The sequence below is a fragment of the Neltuma alba genome, unplaced genomic scaffold (assembly GCF_004799145.2).
Source record: "Neltuma alba isolate B1F8T4 unplaced genomic scaffold, ASM479914v2 tig00011794_pilon, whole genome shotgun sequence".
NCBI lineage: Eukaryota > Viridiplantae > Streptophyta > Magnoliopsida > Fabales > Fabaceae > Neltuma > Neltuma alba.
In genome coordinates this window covers 405,387-425,400 of record NW_021636415.1, presented here as the reverse complement: position 1 = coordinate 425,400, position 20,014 = coordinate 405,387, and the positions used below count along the sequence as shown (strand labels likewise).

Sequence of the window (20,014 nt, the reverse complement as noted above, 5' to 3'; positions counted from 1 at the left end):
AATGAAACACTAAGAAGGAGAAAGAAAATAACAAAGACGCCATCAACCGAATAAGCGAACGTGTGATGATGGATCAAGATTCATGGTTTCTTGATCGGTGAAATGAGAACTAAATGAGTGGCGAGACCTTTGACCACAAAAATCAATATGTGAGGGTTTACTGGTTTGCTTTGAGAACCAGAGGATAAACAACAAGGTAGCAACTCTACTTTCCCTTTGCAAAATGACAGTGCAGGGACGAAGGAACCAGGGCAAATGGTGTGCTTCAAGAACTGGACCTGCCATCTTGAGCCCACCTTGCAACCTGACGGTTTGGATACCATGTGAAATGATTATTATTGATGATAAGGCCCATAGGACGTGAGAACATGCCTAACAGCTGGGACTTGACCCTTATTTATAACTCATTAGGCCAAGGGCCAACAACCAAATGTACAAGAAAACAAATAAACAAAATACAAAATATTAACTAATATTCTCTTTAACGAATATGTAATAATATTAACTTAACTACTTAAGCTATATAAAAATACTTAAGCTATGTAAAAATATTAATAAGCGTCTTTTAATTAACTAAAAATTGAAAATAAGGGGAAAAAAAAAAAAGAAAAAAAGGTAAATATGTGATTTTTCTTTAGAATCCAATAGAACAAACAAGAAATATGATTTTTTTTTGTTTTCTCAATGGGTTGTGCTTGTCGCAAAAGCACAATCCAGTGTTCTTTTTTCCCAAGTTGATCAATTGCCTTATACATATTTACATATTGATAAAATAGACAATAGAGAAAATTCATTTACATTTTATAAGGGTAAAATGGTTAATTTTTAAATGGCATAAGGTGTGTAAATATCCTAAAAGTATCCATGAAGGAAAACCTAGTACCTAAAATTTTTTTTGGCTCTTATATATTTTGAAAGTTTATTTTCATAGCAAAAATATAGTGGCCATTATCCTACATTAATTTTAATTGTTAAGTTATGCGCTTGACCAGTGTCTTTAATAGTCAAACTTAACAGTGAATAATGATTTAGGACAGAAATGCTATGAAATAAAAATTTTAGGACATATAAGAGGAAAAAAAAAAACTTTCAGGTGCTAGATGCTTCTTCATGGATATTTCTGGGATATTTAAGCCCTTTATCCATTTAAAGATAGCTTCCCTTACTTCCCCTCCTATGCCAAACAAATGTCATTAAAATACCTCCATTTCCCTCCATTAAAATCCCTCCCTCTCCTCTTTTGAGCCAAACATAGTGAAAGAATTCATCTTTGTGTCTAACAAGCGTCTAATGATGCCCTAGTCAACATCAACCCCATAAACATATCAATCTATTTTGTATTTAAAAATATATTTAAATAATTATATTATTAATTATGTTATTATATAATTGTTGTAGGACAGATTTAGGGTTTAGTTGCCTACATTTAGTACCTGATAGTACCTTAAACAAGATGGCCCCAATAAGAAAATATCTATGTTTAGCCGAAAAAAGAAATAGAATTAGTGACTTAAAATTCCGTGGTGAAATTGGTGACAAAATTAGTGACTTGAAATAGGATTTTGCTTTTCAGCTTCTATATACGTCTTTAAATCAAAACCACTATTTCTTATATGCTTCCGCTTGGAAGCAACTCTCACCTAACACAATTTCAAGGTATCACAACTCAAAATGCATTTACGATGGCCGACCAACACTAAAATTGAAAATGGGCATCTCCATTTCATTCCCTTTACTGAGGCAATTAACATATGCTTTTAATGCTTGAAAAAGAACATTTGAGTATATGACCAAATGGTCATCATATATTATTGGTATTTGAGTACATTTACATTTATATGTAAATTTCATCTTTAGATGAAGGCATATATATGTTATCAGCAAAAAAAAAAAAAAAAGCATCGATATGTATGCTTGCAATTCTACACATGATGAGTAGAACGATAAATGCAGTATTAATCCTAAAACTGAGATTGCATATATTAGGCACTTCGTTTGAGATCTGCAGATCCTAACTGGGGTCCTATTTTCCTATATCACTATCCAATGACTATTTACTATGCTGCGTGAAATAATATTAATAAATTAATTAATAAAAATTAAACAACATAAGTTCAATATGGTTCTAATTATATTGGAGTGTAATGTTGCACTTCAATATTAAAAATTAAACATGAAAATTGACTAATATACTATACCATCTAAAGTTATTAAATTTCAAATAAAGCATAATAATACGTACGTATCTATATTACACATACACAAAAACAATCCCCTCTAAACATCCATAATTTCCCTTCTCTCTCACACTATTGTCTGCATTTAATGATGACAGATGTTTTTCCCGTTACCTTGACATTTAAGCATTAATGGTTGGTACCACAACAAAAGCCTAAGACGCACAAGAGTTTGCGCAATGTGGAGCTTATAGCCTTATATAAAGACATGTTGGATGATAAATCATTATTTTAATATATTTTATTTCATTTTATTCATATATTTTAATGGTAATTTGAAGTTAATTTGAATTTATTAAATAATATTTTGATTAATTAATTATGAGATTTGTGGCGCTAATTTGAATTATGATGGACTATTGGCGTTTTAGTCATATTGTGGAAAAATCGTAGTTGTTGAAAATTTGGGGTGTGGATTAATGTTGGGACATTAGGAACTATTTTGGAAAAATCATAATTTTGGGTATGAATTAATCGTTATTTAATATTTCTATTATTTTTAAAATAACAAGATGATATTACTTTTTTATTTTCTGAGATCACTTTTACATTCCTTTTCATTTTACCCCTTTAGAATGTGTCGGTTCGATTGTTTAGTAATAGCATCAACGCAGACAGTTACATCAGTATATATGTTTCTAATATGGGTCGTTGTCTGGCTATGGTGTTTTAGGTGTGGGCATCATCAGGCTATTGCACTACTTACCTTACTAGGCTTATCAAATATAAAAATAATGTTTATTTCCAATATATAATATAACTGTTTAATTAGTTGGCAGGGAAAAAAAACTATTTGATTGAATTAATTTTTTAAACAATCAAATCCTTTTGATTTGACTAATATTTTGAGTTGATACTGGGGGGAACTTTGCGGGGAAGGAATGCTTCTATTTAACTTCCTCTCCATTTATTATCTCTACCATTGAGTCAACATACAATGGTTGAGATTTAATATATTACAGTAACCTCATTATAATATTGTTGGCGAAAACATAATATCATTATAATATTAATTAAAGAACAAATATATTTAAGAAAAATACCTATTAAATCTAGTCAAAATACTTAAATTTAAATTTACTGTTAGCCACGAGATTCTCGGGATCAAACCTCTAGTTAGATACTACTCTGTCGCTTATAATTAGATCCAATTCTTTGAATGGATCTGTCTCTTTTTATAATATCCTTTTTAAGTTTGTCTGGGTAGTTAATGCATTATTATTTATTTTACTCCTAATTAAATGTATTCTTTTTCTTCATTTATCTCACTATTACTCTCTCACATTTACCTATTTATATATAGGGGTATAATTAAAAAAAAATTGTATTTGCTACATATTAATTGCTTTTAACTTATTTTAACTGTTTTATTAGATCACATAATTTAGTTAAAAAATATTATAATAAGGGACGAAAAGAGTACTTGAGAAGCGAAGCTAAGTGGCCGATGTGATAGGTGTCATGGTTATATTTATTGCATATATTAATTCTCAACTATTGAATGTTTGAGGAAATGGAGAAGAAATGTTGACAGAAATGTGCTGGTAAGTTGTTTGCCATTAACCAAGGGCGGCGATCATCAGTAATTATTCTTTCGAATACCTCATTCATCTTTCCTTTTTCCGCATTACTCGTATCTCTCATTCCTGCAAACATCCTATTTTTTATTCTGGCAACAACAACAAAAATCCCATTTTTGATTCCTGGAAATTTCTTACCACCGGCTTCTCATTCATCTCCATATATATATATATATATATCACAATTGTTTCACACTTCAAATCGCTTTCGGAAAGTGGGGGGTGAGACTTAGCTACTTGCTTTACACTTCAAGTCGCCGTCGGAAAGTGCGGGTGACACGCCGGTCACCGGCCGGGAAAGACAATGGCGTCCCTAGTAGGATTAACATGTTGCATGTGTTATATTGGCTTCATAATCTGTCTGTGTCTCCCAGCGTTGTTTCTTTGGCCATCGCTGGAACCCATGGAACCCAAATGTTATGTCATGATCTTCAACGTTCCTGCTCTGAACGAAACCTTGAAGACCTCTTCCAACCCCACCATCGTCTCCACGGTGGAGTTTGATAACGTAAACTCAAGAATATGGGATCGAGTACGACAACATCAACATCACCTTCGGCATTTTCCTAGATCAGAGTAGGACCAGGCCGATAGGGAATTATACTATCGAAGGGTTCTACCAGGGCTACGAGATGAATGAGCTTAAGCGGGCTTCCGTCGAGATTGATGGCAGTGGACTTAACCGGACGGCAAAAAAAGTGGACGGGAAAACACATTTCCGGGTGGATTTCATGACGTCGGTGAAGTACAAGAACTCCGGGCCGTACACAAAACGACAGAGCTTATGGGGAGGAGCAAATGTCCCTGTCGATGATTCCGGAAACAAAGCAGGGAAGAAACATATCATACTCTGGCACACGGTCCCCGTGATCGTGTCCGGCGCACCACTGCTCGCCGGATGCTCTACTATGATGATTCTGGGTCCTTTCGTATATGTCTTGTTTCTCTCTCTAGCCATATTTCTCTCCTTCTCTTAGTTTATACCACCTGTCCTAAATATATAGGACTTAGTTTATAGCGTCAATTATATTGCAAACTAAGTCTTACATCTAGGAAGTTTAGGGAAAAAAAGTAGCATGTGTTGTTAATCAAAGCGTCTCGTGCGTGCGTGCGTGCGTGTGTGTGTAAAAGAAGCTCTTTCTCTATCTGCATCTCGATCCCTCAAGGGCTTCATTCAACTTTAATTCCTGTAATTTTAGCCATCTGCGTCTGTAAGTGTTTGTGTCCACCTTGATCATCGGTTTTAAAACCTAAGAAAGATAGACAACAAATTATGCTGTCATAATAAAGTCTGATGATGAACTTTAATTAGCACTAGTTTTGAATAAAATATCATAAATGAAGAAGTGCCAAACAGGACCATTTATTTTTTCCAGTAACGATTTCTTGTACTAATGGGGAGAGGAAAGCTTCCAAGTAAAGGAAATATCAATTTCGCTCAACTATTAAGTACGCCCCACACACACACACACACACACATATTGCCATATAAGTATGCTACGAGTATATATATTAGATTGGCTTCTCTCCTTTTCCGGCTGCCCTCTTTCACCTCCAAACTATACCGTCTTGGATAAAATGGCGGGCGGTGACCTCCCCCCCCCCCCCCAAAAAAAAAAAAAAAAAGAAGGTCCCGGAACTGAAATGTCATTCGGGCACAGCAGTATCAAATAATTCTTTTTATTACTTAATAAGGGTGTAGTTCTGAGTTAAAGACCGGCGGCGGACCCCAACGGAAAACGAGATAAGCCAGGTTCTAGATATATTATTTCACAATAGGATTTTTTTTGACATGTTCCTTTGTGGTTAAATAGTTACATATGTGTGTGCGCGTGTCTATTGACATTCTTGTACCAAAACAATATAGGCATTCTTGATGTTTTCTTCTTAAAGCAATATAATTGACTAGGGTGCTACCTTTAAAATTGTGGCTATTAAATAGGAAAAATAATCTTTTAATCTTTATGTTGGCGACTGAAGAAGAATTGGGCGTGGGCTTAAAACCGTAACCCTAATTAATGCTAATGGTTATTTAGATAAAAATCAAACTATGATTTTAAGAATAGCTTCTGAATAATAGATTTTGAAAGAATAGAATTTAGAATAATAAATTTTGTATAAAAAGTGATTTTGATAAAGTAAAAATATTTGGATAGTTGTTATCAGAATTATTTTTATGTGCAAATTACTAAAAATGATATGAGTTAATATGATAATTACATAAAATATATTTAATTTATAGTAGTATTTTTGTTTCAAATAATAAATTTGTAAATAATTAATGACATGTGAAAAAATATAACTAATTAATATTATCTTCGGTCCTTAATATAATAACTAATTGGATCCCAATCTACTTTATGTCACAAATTTATTTAATTTTTTCAAAATAGGCTTCATATTGATTTGCACATGTTGAAGGTTCCATCAAATAGTAGTTCCAACACATATGACTAACAAATATTTTAAGGAATGCAACACATATTTACTATAAATAACTAATTTATTAAATAATTTTCTTAATATTGATAAATTAGTTATCTATTTCTTATATTAAAAATCAGAGGTAGTAATTAATATGTGTACATATATTTTTTTTTTAAAATATAAGATTAAAATATATTTTTATATCCCAAACCATGGTTTTATACTTGCAAAAGCAAAAAAGAAAAAAATCACTTCATGAAAACCACGGTTTTCAACAGATCAAAAGTAATTTTGCAAAAAATTGTGGTGTTTGGCTTCCCCCCCCCCCAAATCATGGTTTTCAATCAAAAAGTGATTTTGCAAGAAATTATGGTATTTGGATGGTAGGATCCCCAAAATATGGTTTTGCTCGCTACCTAAACACTCCCTTATAGTTGTGCAACCAATCAATAGGCTACCTTCCAAGACCCTCAACTTTAAGACACCAATTAATCTTCTTACACAAGCCTACCCAAACGCTTTACTTGCCACTAATCTCCTTTTGAATGTTTTCAGATGTTTAGCCTATGTTTACCGCAATGAAAGAGGAAAATTTGAACCTGAGCCATTAAATACCTATTTTTAGGATATTCATCATACCAAAATGACTATAAATTTTACTCTCCCTTACTTCAAAAGTATTTTGTCACAATAAATGTCAAATTTGTAGAGGATCAAGCCTGCCACACCAAATCTTCCATTATGTATTCATAATGTGATGTTTCTTATTAAATTTACTTGATGTTTCTTATTCTTACATTTGTTGATTTTTCTTTGAACAAAAAATGGACAGATCCAATCAATAGGGTTCTGGTAACAACAACTCCTTTACTAGAAAGAAAAGGGGTAGAAGACTAACCCATATGAAGAAGTTAGCTTTGCATGATGATACCACACAGCCCACGAGGATAACAATACAGTTTAATGATGATTTGAAGGGAATAGCTTCTGAGGGGACTCAGTTTAACAGTTATATGAGTTATCTAGTATACAGTAAGATTGGCATTGATATTTCTAATTGAAAGATGATAGACGAAAATGTAAAGGAAAAGCTTTGGGAGGATGTTTTGGTACCTCACGAATTCCATCTTTCCTGTATTTGTTTCAATTATAATTAATTATTTACTTTGTCTAACCTTATTATATTTTATTGGAGCTCACATTTGATATTTCTGCAACAAAGGAGATGAAACACCATGTATTAAAGCAACCTGATGAATTCGGTAGAGAGATTTTAAATCTATGCTTATAAGGGAGTATCTCTGTGGGAGAAAAAAGGGTGAGCATCCCAAGGATCGATTCTCTTTTATTAGGGATGAGGCATGGGAGAAATTTGTCAAGCAGCATGAAGACCCTACATTTTAGGTTTGGTTTCTTCAAACTTAGCCATTAATAAATTTATATTTTATTTTACTAAACTAACTTTGTTAAATTTGTTTCATTATCAAAGGCACTAAGTAAGAAAAATAAGCAAATATCTAAGCTAAATGTCTACCGCATACCATGTCCCGTGGAGCGTACAGTAGCTTAGAAAGAAATATGATGGGGGAGCGGCTGCAAGCTGCACAGATGGCTATTACTTTTAGACCCTATTGGAGTCATTCCACCCATCTAGCATCCTTCTCGCCAAGAAAAATGGAAGGTGACGAGGATTAAGAAGGGTTAATACATCACTTTAGAGGCCCATGTTGTTGTTGAGAAAATTGTAAGTAATATCAAACATTATGCTTCATTAAATGCTTTTTCAGTTATCTTAAATTGAATTGTTACTTTTATGTTATAGGATACACTTGAGAAACAAGTATCCCAAGTACATTCATTCTTCATAGATGGATGGATATCTTGGCGACTGTGATTTGAAAAGATGACTATCCCAGTAGAGTTAGAGGGGCCCCTAAAGGAATTGGTATTAAACAATTCTTTAGCCCTAGTTTACAAAGAAGCACCGGTTTATCCTCCGTTGACATGGTATCTAAAGAGGAGCTTGGTCAGCGATTACAAGAAGAAACAAAGAAAGTTCAAGCTCAACTCAGTCAAGAACATAAGGCAGAGATACAAAAGATGGAAGAGTTCGATGCCAAGTTTTAACAAGCTATAATGATGATAGGCGCATCTAAATTTCAAATGCCTCGGGTGTCTAAATTGTCACAAGTAATAATCACGCATCTTCTCAAGATTCAATTCATCCATTTTAATTTAATTAACGTGCCTTAAGTAATTTCTTTCTATGTTTTAAGGTTCAGCTACGATTAAAAAGGGGAAGGGCAGTAATAATCAAATGCAATAGCTGACAGTGTCTGACCTGAACTTAGCCCTAACCATGCCTGAGATAATGGACTACCGTGTGCTCTTTGTGTGGACTCTGAAGGTCCATCTTGCCATGTTGCTAATGGTCGAGCATTCTCGAGCACAACAATTAATGGCAAGAAAGTACCAAGGGATCAAGTAAGGGTGATAGTGGATAAAATCCGTAATGGTCAAGTAGTGCACCAATGCCCAACCCTATTGATAAGGTTTGATTACTGGCACATGCTAAAGAAAATTTTATTTTGTGACCAAGAAGACTTGTTAGAAAGCCAGTAGTAATGGCAAAGAAAGTGACAATGAAGAAGATGACAAAGAGCATAGTTCCTGTCCTCAAGCCTCTTACTGTCGATGTTGAGGTTATGTATGGAAGCTTGGCGGTTCTTCATTCTATGGTGCAAAATAGGGAGCAACCAGTTACTTTCAAAATGTTACTGGGGGTTGTGAGTTTAGATTTCACATATGACTTCACTATTGATAGAAGGACATCGTTTAGTTCTTCAACTTTCAGGAGCTAGATATAGCCTTCATGCAATTGCCTATTTTATAAGTTACAATATCATTTTCTTATTTCATGTTATACTTATACATGTCTTAATTTTCTTATTTGAATAACAGATACTTTACCCATGTCTACCAAGATAAAGGACTTGAGGGAACATATGGCTTTATATGTCCTCAAAAGTTGCAAAAAGTAATAAATATTGCAGAAGTGAGGTCGATCTACATGATGATCACAATGACTTAGATAAAAAAAGAAATTATATTTTACGCCTTACTGGAAGGGTATGTATATTATTGTATTTGAGACATACAAATTATATATACAGGATTATAATTAACATGGTTTGTATTCTACAATTATCATTAGACCCTTGTTGTTTTTGCTCCTTGATAACAATGTCTACTTGTTTGATTCCCTGCATGGAGCTCTGCAAGACAAAACCAAAGATGTTTTTGACATGTGAGTTTAACTTTATATATCTATTATGTGTAAAGTTTACAAAAATGTGCTCTAATATCATTTTTTTTTTCTGATTACTGATAGTTCAACATGGTGGCCAAGTAGAAAAAATAAGCCGCCACCAACATAGATTCTCCCTCAAGTATGTTGTCTTGGGCTAAGTATATGTTTATAAATTTTTTGAATAATCAAGTTAATGTTTATAAACTTTTTTAGATGATCAAGGTTAGATATTCAATTTTACATTTCATTTTGTTAGTACCGTTGTCAACCCATGAGTGTTGAATGCATATATCATGTCATCCGCTATATAAATGACATAATTGAGACATGGGTTACTAAGAAGTTAGACGAGGTAAATATAAGTTATATTGTACTTATTTAATTCTTTTCATATTTTTTATCAAGTTGACTAATGATTATATTATTTTTAATTTATAGGCATTCCAAGATAGTGTGCCATATGACCCTGAGGAAATCAACATAATAAGGGATACTTTGTTAACAACATTGCTTGAGCATTTTTGAAAATGTGAAATAGTTAAGTCATTCACATTTTAGTTCATTGTTTTATTATATATGTTTAGTTCAAATATTGACTAGTTAAGTTGTTGATTGTAATGTGTAGTTGATTGAATAAAAATTGGAAACATTAGTTATTTTAGTATTAGGATTAAGTTTATGTCTTGAAATGGTTTTGATGCATTCTTCTGCTATGCTAGTTGGAATTGGTTTGTAATTAGCATTGCAGGGAGGTTGTATAGGAAATTGATCATAATACAAAAAAAAAATTCATAGAACATTTCATTATGGTTATTTGGATAATTGTCGTGAAATGAGTTTTTAACAACAGTTACATATTGTAACCACTGTTAAAATCACACTTTTTAGGGTGTTTATTACTTAAAACCATTGTGGAAAGTTTACTTTCCATGTTGCTTTTTCAAAGAAACCGCTATGGTTTGGGGAACGTATTCCTTTCACGGTGGTTATAAACCACCATGAATTTTTTTTTTGTTTATAATATTGACAGAATTTATTACAACTCCAAAATCTCCATGAAAAGCATATTTTGACTGTCGTTAAATGGTTTTTTTTCCTAGTAGTGAATTTGCCATTGACAATGGAATAAGTAATTATTTATGGAACCATCTTTTTAGCGTTATTAACTGTGCAAAGGTACTTATATGTACAATGGTTTTTAAGCGTGAATTAACTAAACTTTACTCTGGGTGTGGCTTCTAAGAGTTTAGCCTAATAAATTACTTTGTGATTATTGATATTGGATAGGATGATTTTATCTTATAAATAGGTGCCCAACTATTACTAGAGACTAATAAAGTAGAGTAATCAATATTCTTTACTTATAATCTTGATTGACGCCAAATATCTTTTGCCCTTAAGCAAATTGAGATATATTTTCTTCAGCTTATATCGTTGATACAATCAATCATTCTTTAATTAACTTTAAAGCATGATATTTAATATTTTCTATCTACAAGAAATGCGCATTTTTGGCTGTAATATATAGATAGAGCTGTAATATGCATGTAGCATAAAACAGACATAATATTACGACAATGAAACACATTACAATTTACGTGAAATGTAACAATCTTGAAATTTATAATAATAATAATAATAATAGATGGGTTAATATTATTTTTATTGTTTATTGTAGCTTGCCAACAAAGTGAATCATGTGGTCTAATGGCTTTGGAAATGGCAGAAGGTGGGTACGAGGTTTGAACTTAAGCTATGTCATTTGAGTGATTTTATTTTTATTTTAGCATAATTGAAATTAATTGAATACACTTGTAGTATTTTTTTAAAAAAAATAGAGAGAAAAGCATCAAATTTTTCTCTCGATGCTTGTCATTTTCAGCGAAAGAGGGAAGATAGACAGAAGTAGCTCCTGAAACCAAATCCCTCACCCTTTCCCCTTTTTTCTTCTATCACACCTTCCCCTGTTCTTGGCCATTCATGGTGTAGCCATTGGGATGTGTGGGTCTAAGAGCTTCTATTTTTTTTCCTATCACTTCTTCCATTTAATATCTTGTTTTCTGCAGGCTGGGAAGGAGAGGTCTCCTACTTTCCCATCTATTTTTTACAGATGACCTCATTCTATTTGGTTCCACCTCTCCAGACCAGGTTACAGTTATCTAAAGAATCCTTCAAGAGTTCTGCTGCTCTTCTGGGCATAAAATCAATCAAGCCAAGACAAGAGTTTACTTTTCTAAAAATGTGCCATCTAATCAAGCAAGGAGCATCTGTCACCAACTCAGGTACTAGAGAATGAACCACCTAGGGAAGTATCTTGGTGTCTTGCTTTTACATGAGTGTGTTTCCTTGGAAACTTATGGCTACCTTCTTGACCGCTTAAAACAAAAGCTCTCTAACTGGAAAGCCAAATCACTTTCTCTCGCAGGCCGTATCACCCTAGCCAAGAGTGCTCTTTGCACAATCCCTTACTATGCCATGCAAACCACGAGGCTCCCTAATAACTGCTGCAACAAAATTGAAAGAATTGTTGGGGACTTCATCTGGGACAGTGAAGAAAATAAAAAAAGAACAAGTTGAATGAAATGGGAGGATATGTGCTAGCCAATGATTAATGGTGGTTGTGGAATCAAACACATTAAGGAATAGAATAAAGCGTTCCTGTCTAAATTGGCATATCACCTAGTTGCAAAACCACAAATGTTATGGGTTCAAATCCTACAAGTGAAATATGGTTGGGGCCAAGATAAATCGAAGGCCTTCAAGACTAAAACCTCCTCACATCTTTGGAGGAGTATAGCAGCAGTCTGGGAAGATACAAACCTGCATGTACGTTGGCAGCTAGGTGCAGGTAGGAACACTTGTTTTTGGTTAGATAACTGGATATAGGACATAGGACCCCTCAAGCATTTGGCCTTTACTGACATCCCCATCGAGGTCTATAGCTGATTTCATTAGAGAAGATGGCCATTGGAATTTCTCTCTCTTTGACTCCTTACTACCCCGGTAATCCTCCTAAAGGTCAGCTCCTTGCAACCACCATCCCCTAATGATGGTGAAGCTTCTTGCTACTGGGATCTAACTCCTAATAGAGAATTTAGTGTCTCCTTAGCTTATACTGCACCTAATGAATCCAACTGGGCTGAGGTAGATCGCAAAATAGAATGGATATGGAAATGGCCAAGTAGCCAAAGGGTTCAAGCTTTCCTATGGCTTACATTGAAACAAAAGCTTCTCACTAATGCGGAAAGAGTTTAACAGCACATGACAGATGATGCAAGTTGCTCTCTTTGTGAGTCTCACACAAAAGATATAGACAATATCCTGAGGAAATGCCCTTATGCAACTCAATGTTGGTCCCTCCTTGACCCTGATTGGATGACGCACCAACACTCCCAGACTTCCTTTGTTGAGTAGATGCTCCATAACCTCAACCCATTAAACAATAGCCAAGTCTGGAGGATCAAATTCGGCCTGCTCTGCTAGAAATTATGGGACAATCAGAACAAACGAATCTTTCAGTATTGCCCCGCCCACTTTGACTCTTTAGCTCATTCAGTTAATGTACTTACTAAACACAATCTTAGAGCTAAGAATATTTTGCACTTACTAGAGAACAGGTGATGTTCTTTGGTAGTTCCCTATTCCTTTTGTAAAGTTTCTTGGTTGATTAATATATACTCACCTTTCAAAAAAAAATCTTGTTTTCTGCACCTCTTCTCCTGTTCCGTGTGGCATCTTCTTCCTCCTCTTTTATTCTTTTTCTTCTGTATTGTGGTGTTACAGTTTGGGATTATGGCCTAAGAGCAGGTAAGTTTCACTCCCTTTTTGCTTTGCTTTTGAATCTGCTTTGATGGGATATTGTGGCTATATTGAATAGTGATAAATACTTTGTATTTTGTGACTGTCATGGTGTGTAAAGGAGCTAAAATTGTAGATCAAAATACTTGGAAAACTTGCTTGTGTATTATTGCACAAAAAGTGACCATAAAAATGTCTAGAAGAGGATTTGTCTTGGAATATTGTTGAATCTGTTTGATAGCTGAAATTTTTACTACAAGAGGAAAAATAATGACTATTAGTGTTGTTTTATGGTCATCTTAACTAGGATTAGATAAGAATGTTGGTTTATGAATTGAGTTTAATGTTGGTGCTGATTGGAGTGCTAATGTTTACAAGTTTGTAAATTTCTACATTGAATTTGGAAAAGAAGAAGAGAGGTTTACTAGGAAGATTTAATAATGATGTCACTTTAAATGGATTATATTTTTACGAGGAATTCTAGCTTGAGTTTGATTGGAAGTATTAATATTTTTATTTTGGGTTATTAGGCAATTGAGGAATAAAATTAACTCAAAGCTTTATAAATTGAAATAGGTAATACATTAGGAAGCATAACAGGTAAGTAAATAGCATCCCATTACTATAGTTTTTTTTTTTAAGAAAAAGGTTTTACTATTTGTTATTAAATTTAGTTAAATAGCATCCCATTACTATTTGTTGTTAAATTTAGTTAAATTATTTCACCAAAAAAAAATTTAGTTAAATTATTAACCTCTTATTTAAATAGTTTACCAAGGTGGATTGATTTAGATTTTATTGTTTTCAATCTTACTTATCAAGTGCTTAAACTTTTTCTTCTTGAAAGAATACCTATGATTTTATGCATTGAACAAAGTTGCTACTTACAATTGGATTCTATGCATTTTGTTTTTAGTAAATATTTATGCTTGAGGTTTCAAAAGAAGTTTTGAAAATGTTATTTGAAAATCCTTATATTGGGATCATTTGCTATAAAGTATTTTTTTAAAGGATTTCATTATTAGAAATAATATATATTTCGCTTTTTATCAATGATAAATTGATTCTATGCATGCTTTGCACCTTTTGAAAGGACTAAATACAAAATGATAGTTACTAATAGCAGTACTGTTAGTCCTTGGCATACTATGGTAATTTTGAGCTCGCATGTTATCCGTGGCCGTTGTTCCCACGCTTGTTTCATGGCTTCAGCTGCGCTTGCTTCGTGACTTTGGCTGCACTCGATTTGTTACTTACTCTCATGGACTGTATGTCCACGTTTACACTCGTAGCTTCATCCTGTACTTATTATTTCATTACATTGAAGTCCTATAAAAAGATAAGGTTTGAGAAATGTCATTTTATATTATTTCTATATAACAAATCCTTTGTTATCAATTTGGATTCATTAGCTTCATGAGCTCGAACATATATTTCTCTTGTAAATTATAATTATATATTATAAAACTTTAATTCTTCCCCATATTATACTTTGAATTTAAACTTATTTTATTCATTCTTTTAGTATTTTATTTAATTTTATAAATGGAACATTATTCACTGGTAGATTATTTTGGCTTCAGATAGCACCGCAGACCCTGTACCTTCAGCTAAGCAATAAAGAGTCTCATTGAAGATCTAGAACCTGTGAATCTATTTTGAGTAGTTGTTAACTAAGGTAAACTCAAAAGTGCACTTGTGTATTTATTATTGCAATTAGATGCTCCACATAATCTATAATTACGTCCTAGTCTCTTGGAATATTTTGGGTATGTATTTATATATGTGTGTATTGGGGAGCAAAGCTCCAAATGCTGTTTTGAACCTATAGACTACTGTAGAACTTTTGGGAAGTCCTATTTATAGTGGAGACTTAGCCGAAATTTCTACAAATGGTTTCATATTTTGGGATATATATGATTTATGTATATTAGAGGTATGTTTTTGGTTAGTGAGATAACCATGTTCATAAATATAAATTAAAAATCTTTTACATAATTGTTTGTGCATGAGAGGGCTTAAGAACATGAGACCCCTCATATTCCGTGCCAATTACCTCTAAAAATTGGGGTGTGACACAAAATGAGAGGAACAAAAATAAAAGACATAGTGCAACATAGTGCAACTTGAGAAAGTAAAATATTAGAAAGCTAACCTAACACATCAACTCCAAACATAAACTACTTTTCCTGCTTAAGGACCTTTTTAACACGTTGTCCAGCTTTAGATGTAGAAGCACCTATACTAGTATTAGTAAGTTCATTCAAGAGTAACATCCATAGGTTATAGTGATATGCAATGAAAGCATGAGTATTGGAGTTATGATCCTCCCATTGAAGAATTCACATCAAATTAATGATGCTTGATAAAACTACCATGGCATCACATTTAATGGGAGGCCCAATGACAAGTATCACGCGAATGACCTATTATATGGACTGGATAATAAGGGTGAATATAATAAAAAAATGGATTTTGGGGATATTTTTCAAATGTAAACATGGATTCTTATATCTTCAAGAAACTGCTGCTCCAGTTTCACATTGTCAAAGGTCACAAAAGCTCCTTTAAAGGCTTAAGGACACTAGTATTAATAAATGAGCTACATGAAATAGACATATTTTTATTTCTCTTATGGATAGATATACCTCAGTTCATACCTCCTACATCAAATACAAAAAGTGATTTAAAATACATTAACCAAATAATGTATTATTCTTGTTCAGTAATACTACCAAATTATATAATCTGATAAAATAACCTTGACATTATCGATGGTTAAGGACATTGGCAAGATTAAATGACCTGCATGAAAGAGACATCTTATTATCCACTCGATGAAGATGTCTATAACAAATATCTTTGCTACTTCTCATAATGAAATTGGTGCTTGGTGATGCCTCTAGCATTATGGATGCATATTATCATATCATTGCAATAGATATGGCTAAAGTATATAGGTAGCAATAATCCATCTACATAAAAAATAAATCAAATTACTTGGAAGCAACATTGAGACATGCAACTATCTACATCATATATAAAGTCTGGAAGAATGTCAATGCTAATCGCACAATGAAAAGAATGGCATCTTTAATAGCAATGACTGTAAAACCCTTAACCTTAAGAACATTATAACCCGTCATAAAACCACTACTATGGTAGAAAAGGAAATCTGTTAAAATGAGCTACCATAGTAGGAAGAAATTTTGCATAAATTTTGAATTAACATGTGAAACTCGATTCCAACTCAAAGTCGGTTGCATGCAACTGAAATCATTCATTCATAATCCACTGGGCCTCCGAGCCTCTGGCCCGGGTAACAACATACATCAAAAATCAGCCCATCCAATTAGTTTTCCACCAAGTAAAACAAATTCCATAAAACAATAGCAATGGCCTCCGGCCAACTAAAACAAGGAGATAACGTATCCTCCAATTTACAATAGATCAACAATCAAAATATCACAAAAGACCCTAACTGTGGCAATATACAACATATTCATACATAAACAAAGGCTAGAGGGCTAAAGCTAACCAAGCTTAAGCCTCTGCGTCTCTTCCCGAAGGCACACGCCTAGAAACTTCACCTGAAAATATTGTAAACCACGAGGTGAGACAAAGTCCCAATAACCAACCTTTCCAATACTAGGTACTACTAAATAGGTGCTCGTGAGGTGTCAAGTGGGGCAGTTCACAAATAATATATAACGATAGCCACAACAATTCATGCGAGTGAAACGATGCAATTCCCACCAACCCTATCCCTCACTTTGGGGGATTTTTAAGAGCCGAACCCGGCCTATCCCTCACTATGGGGGACGTAAGGAGCCATAAAAAGCATATCCCTCACTATGGGGGACGTACTGAGCCAACCATCATGCATTAATGGAGGCCTTACCACATGGTAGTAACTATCAAAAACTCTCACCAATTCCCACTTCATGCATCATGCTCAACCATAATCAAATAGTAATTGAACATTTCATAAATAACTTCATTCAGTGGCATATCTTTCACAATTTCAAGATTCATTCATCATCAATCAAAACCCCACAAGACGGTTTTTCTTTTTACATATACAACATGCAATTTGAATATAATTGTTACTCAGAGCACAAAACATAAATCTACTCACAATACCACAGAAGCAAGTACTAAGGATTGGAAAGTGGTTACCTCTCGCCTGAGCAAGGAATAACAAACCAACGATGTGGCCCCGTGCACCACCAAGACTCACAACCGGTCTACACAAGCACACAAACACACAACCATCATATATTAGCTTTCAAACTAATAATGTAGCCAAAACAACACTTGGGCCTATCTCTCATCAAAACTCTACCCAACTCAAAGGGTATATCTATCAAGGCAACACTTCAAAGTCATACCAATCCATTAAAACCTTAATTCCTTTCCAAACATCAATTAAAATTCACAACCTCAAGGACCCACTATGGAATTCTACACCCAAACATCCCATTTGAGCAATTAAGGTTCCAACAATAATTCTAAACCAATTAAACATCCAATTTAACCCTCCTTAACATAACCCAATTCACAAAACTCAGAATCAACCTCTACATTGTCATCCTCAATCCCAAATCATCTATCTCCATAAGCCCTAACTCCAAAAATTCAAGATTCTTTAAATCCAAGGAAACTACACCGATTAAATACTTAAACTAACCCAATGCAATCAATTAAACTCAAAACAATCGGTCAAAAACCTCAGTTCCATCACAACCTAGAAAATCCTAGGGTTCTACTACAAATCCTCAAAAATTCCAAGAGATTCCAAGAAAGAAAGAAGATTAGAGGTTAAAATCACTTACTTGAGGTAATGGATCCTTAGAAATGTTTTTCCCAAGCCTCAAAACCGAAACCCTAGCAGAGCTCCTCTCTCCTCCTTCAGATTTTCTAATTTTCGCACAACTGAACCCTCCAGCGACTATATAGATTCGGGACCTTTCGCCGTGGCGAACTAATCCCGAGAGGGATTACTCACCTGAAAACCCGACTTCGCCGCGGCGAACTCCAATCTTCGCCGGGCCAAAGCTTCCCGAGAGGAAACTCCCGCTCGCCCAGAAAAACTTCGCTGCGGCGAAACCTTCCCGAAAGGGAAGCCTCGCTCCTCAGACCAACTTCGCCGCGACGTCCCCAAGACTTCGCCGCGGCCAAACCTTCCAGAGAAGACACTCCCCTCTAAAACTCCCGGTGCGCCGCGGCGAACATACCCTGAGAGGGGTACGTTCACCTATTCCTCCAACATACCTCAAATTCACCCCAAACACCAAGATCAAGATTAAATCACTAATCTATCCTCAAAATCAACCCAAAAGAGGCTATTAAAACCCGATAAGACTTAGGATGTTACAATGACTCATATATATCTAGCCAGCATCATCGTCACAATAATGAAACAACTCACATATATATCTGTGGGTCTTAAAATTAATTAGCACCATGTGAATCATAACATCTTGTCATTCATAAACCTAAGTTTTTTATTTCATAATTTTACAATTACAAATCCTAATTTATAATTTATAATTTAAAACCATTAATTAATAAATACAAGTCATGATATAAATATTTATGAGGGATCAAATTGATTAGCACCTTCTGAGTCAGGTCACAAATTTTATTTTTGTTAAATCCTTAATTATGATTTTGATATTTTGTAATTTTAACTTTTTACAATTACAACTTATAATGTATAGTTACATTTATGCATATAAAATTAAATACTAAAAGTTTATGTAATTTTTAAAAAAATTAAACTTAAAAAATGTTAGTATTCTACAAACTTCACTACATTCACCCATATGGTATTACTTATATATCCTAGCAAGACTCTCAAGTTTTTCCTTAGCATTCCAATTGCAAACCACAAGTGATGAGTACCTAAGGATGGGATATCAACACACCTGTGGATGCACTGCTAGTTGAATGAAAGAGCTATAGTGTTTATTGGTTGCGACTCACTTGTAGTCCACTTTCAATTTTTGTAAGTATGAATTCAACAATAACAACCTCATTGTATGCTATTAAATGAGGGTATACATAGGTGGGCTCTGTCCAATGGTATAGAGTACATTACGTACTTCTTAGGTGTATCTATGCTCATATTCATGCTCAATAGTTCAACTATCATGCTTGGGATATGGCTATCATTTACAACATCAAAGACTACCATGACTACTTGGACTATGTTCAAACACAAAATCCCCACATCTCTACAATCATACCCTCCTTATTATCAAAAGCACTAATTGTACATGACTTCCTTTCCTATACCTACATGAGGGTTATCCCTATTATACCAAGGCATCAATCATGATCAGCTAACTCTGCTTACAATCAATCTAGCACAACATTAGAGAACTCGTATGCACCTACCTAATTGAGTTTAGAGGTAGAGCATCTATTCCAAGTCTGCCATAAGTTTTGGATTTGGGGATTGATTTGTGTTTTATCCCAAATGAAGAAGGTTATTAGGATATTAACATAAATATCTGCCATGAAGCATTAATGTTACTACCCATTTTTAGTCATTAGTAGGAGGTGAATGTGTTTTGCTATGAAAATATACCTTGCAATCCTTCGTCTATTATGTCACTACTTATATAAAGAGTATATAAATATAAATATATAAATAT

The 20,014-nt window shown here is 33.9% G+C and overlaps 1 protein-coding gene across 1 annotated transcript; it reads left to right on the top strand.

Annotated features, from left to right (window-relative positions):
* The first annotated feature begins 4,121 nt into the window (after window positions 1-4,121).
* On the top strand, window positions 4,122-4,794 carry LOC114718049 (protein NDR1-like). The gene is made up of 2 exons (XM_028903298.1): window positions 4,122-4,325; window positions 4,441-4,794. Exons 1-2 carry the CDS (start codon window positions 4,122-4,124, stop codon window positions 4,792-4,794), a joined length of 558 nt encoding a protein of 185 aa, XP_028759131.1.
* The last annotated feature ends 15,220 nt before the right edge of the window (window positions 4,795-20,014 follow it).